The sequence below is a fragment of the Phaethon aethereus genome (genome assembly GCF_964289735.1).
Source record: "Phaethon aethereus genome assembly, chromosome: 2".
NCBI classification, from domain to species: domain Eukaryota; kingdom Metazoa; phylum Chordata; class Aves; order Phaethontiformes; family Phaethontidae; genus Phaethon; species Phaethon aethereus.
Window position 1 is genome coordinate 9,416,547 of NC_138582.1, and position 12,658 is coordinate 9,429,204.

Sequence of the window (12,658 nt, forward strand, 5' to 3'; positions counted from 1 at the left end):
GAAGAAAAGTGGAAAATGTAGAGTATGCAGAATAGTTTTAATAAACAGTTTTACATACAGTACCTTACATATAGAACAGTGTGTTTGCAAATTTAAATAATTTTTGAATGTACAGTGGCTTGTACTCTTATCAAAAGGTATTCAAGTTTACTGTCTATCGGTTCTAAAATGCATTTATACAGATAACTAGAACTGATAAACAGACGTGAGGCATAAAATGTTCAAGTATCTTAACGTCATCAGTTAAATAGCCTCCTTTTAACAGTCATATTTTACAAATTTCAAAACCTGTACATACATTATTTTCAATTTTAGAAACTGCGTGTTAAAAGGTAACATTTCATGTTAACCACCAGTTCTAATAGTCTATTGTAATAAAACTAGACATGTGTAGATATAAATGAATGTAGTATGTATATATGTACATGTGTATCTATACACATACACATACAAGTATGTATGTAGCACTGGGTACAGCGGCAACTTATAAGCGCAGGAAAAGTCCTGGGCTCAAAATCCAGCAAGAGCTAATAGAGCAAGTAGGTTGCCTTTGGTTTCATGACATTTCATTCACTGAAGCTGAAAAGCTTTTATAAAACATCTTGGATAACTCATCTTGTGATATTTATTCTAGTGGTTTTGTATATTCACAGCCACAGACAGTTTTGCTGCTCTTGTCATTCCTCATCCCAGCTGAGGATGGTAAAGTTTCAGAGGGCCAACACCGAAACAGAGCTACCCAGGACAAAAATTGTACCTTGAATCCTGAATACTGCAGTAGAATATAAAAAAATATAGACTAGATACAATTTTGGAGGATTGCTGGCACCAAGTAGGACTTTGGAAAAAACCTTCATGTAAGTCAGAATCAAGCTCTCATTCCAGTGGTTTTAATATTAGTTTGGCACATCTGACCACTATTTGCCACTTATGTTTTAAAGGAGCCTAACGGTGCTGTAGTAAGGATTTCTATTTAAAAAAATACTTTGAAAAGGAGACCATGATAAGTAATTTCTTTCAAAAACCAAAGCTAGTATGTTCAATTTCCTGAACATTCATGAGAAAGAAATAATCTAAAAAAACTTTCCTTGTAGAGAGGATACAGATCTCTCTGTGTCTATCTTTCACTATCACAAGATAAAAGGAATTCACTAAAAAAGCAGTTCCCAAATGTTTTTAGTCAGTTGAATTCTGTGAATTTAGAATTTTCTGCCAAAGGTTTCAAAATACTAGCATTGTTCTTCACAGAGTTTTTGTTTGTTCAACTTTATTATATGTGGGGATTTTCTTGTTTAGCATGTTAAAATCCTATCAATGTTTCTCAGCATGTAATATATTACATTTTGAAGCTTGGACATTGAATATTCAGATTTTCAATATAACAGATTCCTTACTCTATGTTTCCTCTCCTCTCTCTAAAGCTTCAGGCTACTATGGTAATCAGCCAAAGAACCAGATAAATGCTCAGCTTTTCGCTGTCTTCCTGTCAGTCTTGTGGCTAGTAAGAAAATTCACTGTAGAGAACCTATTTTTATTTCTTTATTCTTCCTTTTGTCATACAGAGCATAGCGTTGCTATTTGCTGTACTTTCCCCATGTCAATTAAGAGTTGTTTGATACGACGCTTGAGCTGAGGCAATCTTGCCAGAGGATCTGGTGGTTCCAGTTCTCCAGTGAAATCAAGCCAGCTTTCTAAAACTACAGAAGGAAAAGGAAGTTGATTAGAATAAGTCTTTGAGAAACAGTTTTCAGAGAAATTAAACTTTTCTTTCTTACTCTGTCTTTTGTAAGAAGGGAAAATATACTGAGGCTGTGATTTTTATTTAACAGAAGAAATGTTTATTAGGGAAACACCAACTAATTCCACGTTTCACTCAAATAATCCAAACATATCTTCTGATTGGTTTATTACTATGAAAAGGTACCTGGGAGTAAATTATACCCTTGGCTAACAATTCACCATCTACACACATGAAAGAAACCTCAGATCATGGCCTTCTAGCTATGACAGTTCTGCAACAGAAAATGCAATCCTTAAATGCAAGGCTTGCTTCTGTCACCTTAACAGGCTCCTGATTACAAGATCCAGATTACATAATGGTTTTCCTATCTTCAACAAACGTTTTTTCAAGGAATTTCTATGCTTGTAGAGGCAGAGAAGGGAAAAGGTCAACCCTGTTAGCCTAGAAATACTGCCCAGTGCAAGTAGGAATACTGAAAGTAAAACTGAAAATAGTAATAAGACAACTTTATTTGTCAAAAGATAATTAAGAACTCCTGTGACTAGGCTACAAGCTCCCCTCATTCTTAATTTCTATGACTGGTGAGTAAATTCATATGCTGTAACATTTACTCCTACACTATAGCCTCATTCCAGTTTTCTCATGAAGCCTGATTTGTCTTCCGGAAACCAGTTATTTACTAAGATATAGCAAACCAAAGTTGAAGGCAGAATGAACACTTTTTTTTTTTTTTTTTTTTTTTTTCTCCTAAACATTATCAAATACTGGAACAATCAGGCCAAAGACACTCCAGGCATAGAAAAATTCACCAACTTTATGATCCATATCTGGACACAGACGAAACAAGTTATCTAAGCTTTCTGAAGTCTGCCTAATATCACAAACCAGAGCTAAATTTTCAGAGGTCCCGAGTGCTTAAGCTACTTTATTGGGCATTCAAAACTAGTGGAAGGGGGTAGAGGGATCACAGGTACAAGCTCTGGTTATAATTTTGGGTACCTAAATTTGAATACAATTCTTAAAAATTCATCCTCAGTGCCTCAGATCACCTCCAACACAGTGGCTATAAAAGATGCTGTTACAGGTGTATTAACAAGTATCTGGCAATGCAGTTACCATCAACTTCTTTTTCAATCAGGTCCATTCTGCTGGTGACTTCATTCTGTACATTCTCTATATGGGTAAGTAGATTTAGCTGCCATTGAAGATGTGTGTCCACTTGTTCTTCTGAGCCTTTTCTTTCATTACAAACAAACACAGTGTTTCCTTCAGCAGAATTCTTCTTCATAGGAGCAATAGAAAGAAAAAAAATTGCCATTTAAGAGGTGGGTTTGTTGGGTTTTTTTGGTTTGGTTTGTTTTTTTTAATTTCTGGTGTTCATTTCAACACTCGAGTCACATGATAAACTATGCTGGTTTGGAATTACTTCTATTTAACAAAAAGCATACTCAAAAAGCCATGTACCTTGACACATCAATAGACTAAACCAAACAAAATGCAAATTCCATACAAACGAACATGTACAGCGGTGGGGGGAGTGAGGCAAGAGGTTAACTTTATCAGCTGAAGCACTAACACAGTAAGACAGACTGCATTTCTGTGCTCTTTTTATATACATCGTGACTTAAATCATGAAGTGCTGAACTGCATCGGTCTACCGTCACCAAAAATGTGCAAAACCCTACGGTTTGTTTCAACTTTAGCCAGACAATGAAGAAAAAGTCCTTAAAGTGCAGTAATAGCCAAGATGTCAAAAGTCACCATTTTGCACAAATAAGCTGGCCAATTATTTGTTGATTAAGACAAAAGACTTCTTCTCCTACCATTACTGTGGGCCCATGCAACTTGCAAGAACAAGCTTGGGACAGAATTGAACATGTCTGGGAATAAGTTACATGGACAGTAACATGCAGAGTTATGCAAACATAATATCTGAGGAAGATTGACTTCTCTGAAATAATTACCATCTTCATAGCAAGTTGGAGGGAATACACAAGTTCCTCATCTTTCTGTATTTGGCATTTCAGCTAATGGAAGTGACCAAAGGAACTATACTGGACTTAATGAGTTAACATGTTCAGCATCTCCATTAATTAGCAGGATTCACAGTTTCCATTTTATACCTGCTATGACTTCATATCTGACACAGTTCTTTCACTACCGATGATTCTATTTTAAGGACTAAAATGCTGGATATGTGTGCTCACACAGTATCAATTCCTGGCAAATGCCACAGCAAGGAGTGAATTTTGTCGTATTAATACACTTCTCCCTGACGAATCTCTCTGATGATCTTGGCTAATTTTTTTCCAAGTCACAAAACAGACAACACCATTTTTTTCTTAGAGTATTTCTTCCCCAGCCAAGAACAGGAAGAGTCAAGAAAAGGGAGAAGAAGAAAATAGGGACTAATGGATTTTAAGTTACTTCTTAGAGCAAAAAAAGTAACTTTCTTTTTAAGACTTAAAATCAATTAAAAAAAAAAAAATTCAAACTTGGACCAACCTGCTGGCACCTTTATGAGTGTGTTCTGGAGGCCAAGTATCGTTAATACTCACAACAGTCAATGGAGTTATTTATCAAATACAGGTTTTAAAAGTCATAAAAGTCTCTAAACTCTCAAACCTTACAGATAAAATCTTTCATCTCTCAAGACATCAGGTTTGCTCCACAGTGTTTTTAATATTCTGTTATTAATCTTTATAAAGGATATTTCCAACGTAAATAAGAAATGACCCATTTCTTACAATTTTCAGATCCTCTCTAAAACCACGAGACCATCACCACCGTTTCTCCCTTGCTGTATGAGGGCCCAAGGCCATAATTCTAAAACTGAGATCATGTGTTAGATGATTCTTTTAGATGCCCACTGCAGTAAGTTAAGAGAAAATCTTAAAGCCAAATAACATCGCATCGTCAAAGATTTTTTTTTTCCCTTTTAATGACCTCTGTATTTATTCAAATGGCTAGTAAATGCTCCTTGAAAAATTAAACACAAGATCAAACAGGTCCTACTCTAACCTAAGAGATCAATGCAGGTAATCAGGGAGTGATGGCAGAGGTGGTAAGAGAGGCAGAGTACAGGATCCAGCTTGTGAGGAAGAAATTAACAGGAAGCTCAGGTGGGAGAGGCTCGTGGTTTCAGAAGTAAGAACAAGGAAACCAAATACAATTTTAAAAGGTGATGCATAGTCCAAAAAGGGACTTAACAGTCTATCTGAACACTGTTTATAAGAGAAAAGATGATATGCAACAGAATTGTAGATTAGGATAAAACAAAACAATATGGAAAACTGGAATATTCAAGGCTCTGTAGGATGCTAGAAGGGAGAATCCAAAGCCTCAACCAAAACTTTGACAAGCAGAGATGAAGAAAGCACCTTACAGAGAAGTCAGTTCATGTAAAAATGGCACTTGAACATCAGTGTCACCATGGTTTTACGTTTAAATACAAACAGGTTCACGGTGAAACTCAGGAGAGCTTTTCAATGTGTAGTAAGTCTAAACAGAGAGCCTTCTTTCAGATATCAAGGCTGACTACAAGGTGAACTAAGGTGTCCTAAGGAAAGAGTACTCTGACACTGCCCCAAACAGATCTCTTCCTGGTTTAAAACAGGGAGCACCCAGCTTTTTAGATATATGCTTTAGTCTCTGAAGGAAACCTTAGTTTTATTTCACTGCTCACACATGTTTTCTTTTACTTCTAAATGTATTTGTACTATTTACAATGACAATTTAAGCTACTGTGGGAAGTGTATATCATACTGCTGCATGTCTCCTTACTACACAAAGGGAGTATAATCATGCGATTTAGCATACAGTTATTTCTAACTAGAATGAGCCAAAATTTTCCATTCAGACTATAAAGTCTACATGCCACATTTAAAACTAAAGTTAAAAGAAAAAAAAAAAAACTTATCTTACTCATTTCTTCCAGAAATTGTACTTCAAAAAGGGGATGAGTTGGGTGATTTAGTCTCACACAGTTGATACCGTAGAAAACAGAAAGGTTTGTTTTACTTTGTTTTTTTGCTCAAAAAGAACTCCTCACTAAAACCAGACTAACAAATTTCAGACCTTTTCCACAAAGTAATGGATTCAAACCATTAATGCGACATGAGAGAGAGATGTTTAACTAGGCAAATATAATCCTGACTAAAAACCTGTGAAACATTTAATTAGAAAAAATATGCAATACAAAAGACTCAAAAGAAGTTGCACATGAGATAAAATTAGTTGGTCAGTAGATCATTACCTGTGGACAGATTCTAGTAGAGCTATTAAAAGAAGAATATGGTACAATAATAAACACTATTACAAACCTCAGTTTAACAAAAAACAACAAAAAACCCCACATGTAGAAAACAGAATTGAGAGAAAAAAGGAAACTTGCCCCGTTTTCCTCACCTTACAAAAAACACCTTCAAGACCCTGCATTTTAAGAATAGGATTTCCTCCCCCACCCCCCCAAAACATTGGACTGAGCATGAACAGTTTCAGCATAGGCAATACTGTAACCATACCTTGCATTTCATTCACCAATTGAAATGGGTGTACTTCACCTGAAACTATTTCAGTGATCCAACTTTGCTTCCAGTGATTTCTGCTGACTTATTTGATAGAATACGTTGGATTATAACAATGAACATTTGTAAGTACTTGCATGTGCTTGAGTTTTATCAGATTGAACATATTTTTCCAACTAAGAAACTTCCCAGGTGAAGAACAATACTTACCTGCTCGTTCATGCCATCATCTTTAAAAGAATATTGTAAACAGTTTTTATTCTCTGTATGAAATTCCTGATCTTCCTCAAAACTACTTGTATCTTCATCATCTGAGCTCATAGGGTCAGTGACTGCTTTGCAGTCTTGACCGAAACTCTGTGGTTTTTGGTAACTGTGCTCACTTGTGATGTATGTTTCTTCCATCTTCTGGGGTATACTGGGCGGCTGTCTATGGTTTTGACTGTGACACGTCCGTTCAGTTGGATTAACAGCATCCGGCAAAGTCACTAATTTTTTCTCTACCCCAACAGTTATTTGTTCTTGTTCTTTTCGCATCCCTGAATAAGCCCAGAGATGAAGGTCTGGGTGATGCTTATTTCTGCAGCAAAGGAGGGGGGGGGGGGGAAAGTTACAGACAATACCATTTACAGCACTGAACTATTAAGCATCCACTTCTGCTAGACCACAACTATTGATAAGCACCATTATAAAACATGTAATGATTCCTAGGTCACTTCTCAATTTAGGATAAATCCAGAATATCCCTTTAACAAAAAAATGCCTATAATTAAAAAAAAAAAATCACCAATAATCCCAAAATATACCGGATCTCCTCAGGTGCTGAACTCCCACTGAAGCTGAGGGTACTCTACATCTTGCACTGGAATGGTTTACGCTATTATACAAGAAAACTTTAACGTGAGAGAATAATGCATATGGAATAATGGTAGTCTCTGCTACCTAAAGGTGGAGACTAAACCCAGGACTCATACTTACTTTAATATCCCAATCTTTAACTGAAGTCCATGCAATATTTCAGTTACACCATATACATCTGCCAGTAGGTGATGTGTTGACACAATCTTTTTGGCATTAAGATGAGAGTAGTTTTCTTTCAAAAATGATAATCCACACATGTGTCCATTGTTTAGCCAGTCTTTATCATAAAGATATTTGGCACTCCACCTCTGACCTGGGGTAAGCAATAAACACACTGAGGGCAACAGCAGAATTGTATTTAAAACTAGAGTGCTATAATTATATGCTATACTCTGCTAAATGTCTCCTAACATCCATGAAAGAATGATACAAGATCTTGCTATTATATTAAATTTTAGTTTTCATGGATTAAGAGGAAACTCTAAACACTTATGAAAACAAAAATAAACCTGAAATGTCAAGACCTCTCTAAATGGCATTTGAAATGAAAATCTAATCACCTTTGCAATCAAAGTACAGGATATTAAGAACTGTGTTATTATCAATCTAACTGAAAAAAAAAATTAACTTGGTATTTTATTTAACTACTGCAGCTTACTTTAAAAGAAAACCTAAGTCACCAAGAAAAATGTTACAGAGTAGATTTTACATGGACATATCCAGAACACCTAGTTTGTTTCTAAAAGACAAATAATTTGCTTCAATACTGAAGTGAATATCTATTTATTAGAAGCCAGGAGAAGGCTTCATGAAAAGCAGACATTTCAAAGTCAGCTAACAGCAGAGTTCTTACACACTCCTTTGAGGTGCCTTTTACCAGACACTACTAGACAGGATATTGATGGAGGTGGGCTTTAGGTCTCCCGTGCTACGGCAACATCTACAATTTTAACCCAAATAGGCATGAATGAGTATTTAGCTAATGCTTCTACAGTAACTTAGTAACTATTAAAAAAAAAAAATCAAAACCAAACAAACCACAAAACAAAACAAACTAGAATTATATAATGCTAATTATTCCATTTTTTTTTTTTACAATGAGGAACCCAGACAAACAGACTGACTAAGACCGCAATATCTTACACTCAATTTCATATCAGACTATCATCATATACAGAACAAAGAATGGGTTGATGGAAGCCCTTCATACCTTTCAGGAGAATACCCTGTCTATCTCCTTTCTGCCCATTATCCCAATACACTTTAAAATACTGACATTGTGAATGACCTTTTTCTCCTGACATAGAAAGAAAAGAAGTAATGGTTAGGAAGGGAGAGAAGATAAAAATTAGGGACACAGTCTCTGCATAGCAGGGGATAATGAAGTACCTAGTACAGTGCAAGGAAAGAACACAAGACAAATTAGTTGGTTTTAATAAGAAAAAGCTTGACTGCTCAAAGAGGGTACCACAGAACTACTAAACAAGACTCTATACCATCAATTTAGATTCAGATTGGGGCAAGTGTCCTATCTCTTCAGCTCTATTTTCCTAAATTTTCTTCCCAAAAATAACTAATAAAAAACTGTGCTATTTTATACCTCTGCAAAGAGTTTTCAGCTTTCATTTCTTAAATTCACAATGAAAGTAAATTTGGGGGTGTAGTCTCATTGCTCTTTTGAAACAGCGAGACTGTTGGATACTTCACCAGAAGACATGTACACGCATTTGTATCAATTGTCAGGACAAATACTAAAATCTTTCTTCCAAATCGTATAGTTTTTCTCCAAATAACTGCTAAGAAAAACGGGTTTATGGACAGAATAATTTTTAAACCAACATCATGCTAATCAAATGTATTCAGTTTAGAAGTAAACAGACTTCTCCTAATTCTTACCATTTCAAACTTATCCTAACAATCTTAAGTTCAAGATGTGCTCTATGTGTGCTATATTTACCATAAAAAGTGTTAGATTCTTTTCATATTTTACACATTTTGTTCCACATCTTTATCCACACAATTCTGGACAAATGCAAACATTATAAAATTGCAATTAATATGAAGTGATATCCACAGCATATCTGAGTGTACTCTAAGACCCTTTTCTCTAAAAGATATTTAAATGAACAGATATGATTCCAAGAACGATTTGTTTAGAAAGACTTTCCAGACCCCACTGACATGAAAAAGTGCTCAGGTTTTGAGGGAATTAAGTTTCAACAACTAAAGCGATGGTAATTAAGATCATGAATAAGATTTAGCATAGCTGAATAAGATGTTACTAAGAGGAAAGTAAGTTTCTGCTCAGAGCCAGACTTAGAAGCACTTGCCCCAAAGAAGTAAAACAGGTAACACAAAACAGACAAAGCTTTAACAATTTAAGCAATGCATAACATCTCTGCTTGAAAATCCCAAGCAGCCAGCTGCAGATAAAGGGGGTTTACCCGTACCTGGTGGATCTCTGCAGATATAACAGATGTACTGCTCTGGAATGCTGTCCTCTAACAGTCCCATGCATACGCTGTGCTGCCAACACAAGCACTCTTCACACTGACATCAGAAAAAAACAAAAGCAAAAACTAAAACTGAGATAAGTAGATTCAAAAAAATCAGAAGCTATTTCTTGTATCGTCAAAATGCAGAGAACAGCAGTTTAACTTAAACAGCTGGTTTGAGTAAGATTATTTTAGTTGGGCAATTTGTGTTTGGGTAGGCAAAAACGTCAAGCTAAAAAATAGCTCTAGTTCTGAAAGTTACCTCAACCACAAATTCCAGACTGGAAAAAAAAAAAAAATTGAAGATGTAATATTTAATAATATTTTATTACAACAGTCAGTATTTTAGCACCTAAATATTTACTAGTGAAATATAAGACAGGAGTATAATATTACAGTAAAGTAGAAAGATAATGGAATACATTACAGCATAACAGTGAAAAGTAGAAAACTCTTCAGTTTAATTATTTATATTTACAAAGCATCTCTCCAGTGCGCTAGAAAGATGTGCTTTTAATATCGCACCAATGGAAAATCTAAAAGAAAAAGAAAACGAAGAGAAAATGAAAGAGGAGAAACAAGAGAATAGGAGAGCAAAATAGAAGTGGTAAGACATGAGGGCCTAGAAACAGCAAACTGGTTGCTCTCAGTGAGACAGGGCATGAAGAAGAAAAATCAGGCTGTCATTGGACTTTAGAAATGGGCAGGAAACTACCACTTAAAAATACATTTCCCTTTCTCAACTCAGCATTTGCCTGTGTTTTAAATACCTGCTGGTTTACTACTGAAAAAGTCTCTCCTCTTTGCTTTGACATGCTTTTGGAGCATATCAACCTATTCAAAACACTGAAGTCACTTTTCCTCTTGACATGCCACTATGGCTACAGTTTCCCCTCCTCTCTCCGAAGATTGCTACACCAGTCCATTTTTCCACATTATCAGCACAGCTGAACTCCTGCTTAGTTCCTCCAACACAGCAATGCATTTCAGTAATGTGTTTCCAGGGACAGTCTGTGTCCTTCATTTTCAGGTCTTTCTGTCATTTACAGAAGACTTTAAGTCCATTAACACAAGACAGTCATACTACCTTCCTTCAAATCTCAACTAAAAAGGCTCCATATTTTCAACAGAAACTGTACCACATCAATAGTTGAATACAAACCTGGTTTTTGAGGGGGGAAAAAAACACCACAGGAAGTTCATGGCTTTTTAAAAATTATCGACAAGTCTGTTCTTCCTCATTCTTGCTTGCATCTGATCTAATTGCTATATTATGAATTCCTTGAGATAAAACTTTAAATTATTCATTACTAGATGGGAAATGCTCCCCTCATTGGAGCACAAATAAATAAGCAGCCTTAGCTGCAACTCATCAGCACCTGAACACCATGTAGACACTGTATATTCTTCTTCCCTTTTTTTTCCTACCAAATAAGATTTAAAATTCTTAGCAGTTTCTAAAACCAGTTAGTGATTTCTAGTTTGAGAGCTGCTGTTCTAAAGATGAAGCACACACATCACAGTTACTGATGATATTAATGTCTGTACAGCAGATGAGGTACATCTACAGTGAGCAGAGTGGTAGCTACAATTGGTACTGCAAAGCAAAGGGCCAGACCAGAAGGGCAGATACAATTGGGATGTTCTGCAGACAGGAGCGATTATTTATGTGCAGGAAAGGATACTTTATTCCAAATTTATCAACTGGCTATAAAGAAAAAGGTTACTTTTCCTTACAAACCTGTTCTATATATCGAATTGCTAGAGAAACCCCATCCTAAAGTAATAGTTCTGTATACACCGAATAGAGCCATGCCAGGTGCAGAAGAGCACAGAAATATTTTGTTATTGGTCACTTCTATTTATAGCTCTCTACATCACCTCCGTCTCCAACACATTAAAAGTGCACCTTCACAAGCAAGACCTTCACATGGAAAAAATATATCCCCCCCGCTAAATTTCTTTACCTGAATCATAAAGCCATTCTCTTCATCCAGTTCACAAATGCATCTAACAATTTCATTGAGAGCATCATCTTCATCCTGAGACTCTTCAAAGTTCGTTGAATCAAAATCCTGATTGTATTCGTCACCACTAAGTAACAAACTCTCTGTAGAGGAATCATCCAAGAACTCCACATCTGAAAGGTCTAGTAAAAATAACTACATGTGAAACCGTGTGTGCAGAGACGCAATACTTTACATGGGGCTTTGGCAGTTAAAAATTTTAACCTGCACATAGCAAAAAAAAAAATGCTCTCCAACACACCGCTGGTATATTAGATTTCTTGATGAATTCTGCAAAATGCCTTTTATGTGATCTCCTCAGAAGCAGAGCAACAACACTTAACCAAAGCAAATAAAATGTGGGACAGCTTGAGGAGTGTAAGCATTTTGATTTAAATAGAAGAAGTATAGATCAGTCACTGTATTTATAGCTACAATCCCAAACATAAGCCAAATAATTCCCTTTAATATTCTCTTTCTTAAAGAATTAAACCTACAAACTCAAAATTGCTGTTCAGCCAACCTACTTTCTCCACTAAGGTCAACAGACAAGATAGCTCTTGGATACTGGTATGATGTATTCTTCTCTGAGAACATGCTGCGCAAAGTCAGAGAGCTCCCTGAGGACCGCGTTAATGGAGAGGAGCACCTGTCCAAGAATTCAACAGAACTATCTTCATAATCTGAATAATCTGAAAAGTTAAAAGAAAATAAGTCGCTGTTACAAAAGTAAGACAGTTTTTGACAAATGAAAAAAAAGTAAGCATACTGCAACATTATGTTCCGAAGAACATCAACATTGAGTTATTAAGATTATGAAACTGTAAACATCAAATGCTAAAAGCTCTTCATAACATATTTTAGAGAAAAAAAAATTCCAGTATGAAACATAATGGAAGTTTAATAGCTAAGACAAGCATTACTCATTTAACCCCCCTCTCCCCCTCATCTCTGAATGTACAGAGGAATCATTTTTCCTACAACATTATACAGTCTTTTTTTCCTCACAATTCATCCTGTACCATCTGC

The 12,658-nt window shown here is 35.8% G+C and overlaps 1 protein-coding gene across 2 annotated transcripts in view; it reads right to left on the minus strand.

Annotated features, from left to right (window-relative positions):
- Positions 1 to 1,554: 1,554 nt before the first annotated feature.
- The window catches only part of PHF20L1 (PHD finger protein 20 like 1), a gene marked incomplete at its 3' end in the record, with an annotated part of 54,262 nt that continues 43,158 nt past the window's right edge, over positions 1,555 to 12,658 (minus strand). Inside the window, exons 15-21 of one of the 2 annotated variants that reach the window (XM_082015073.1) lie at positions 12,157 to 12,321; positions 11,591 to 11,772; positions 9,579 to 9,678; positions 7,246 to 7,441; positions 6,478 to 6,847; positions 2,858 to 3,020; positions 1,555 to 1,697 (exon numbers count right to left, since the gene is read on the minus strand). In XM_082015073.1, the coding sequence (XP_081871199.1) occupies positions 1,555 to 1,697; positions 2,858 to 3,020; positions 6,478 to 6,847; positions 7,246 to 7,441; positions 9,579 to 9,678; positions 11,591 to 11,772; positions 12,157 to 12,321 (1,319 nt within the window). Of the gene's footprint in view, positions 1,698 to 2,857; positions 3,024 to 6,477; positions 6,848 to 7,245; positions 7,442 to 9,578; positions 9,679 to 11,590; positions 11,773 to 12,156; positions 12,322 to 12,658 lie in introns of both variants that reach the window. The other variant, XM_082015074.1, reaches the window with a different exon arrangement.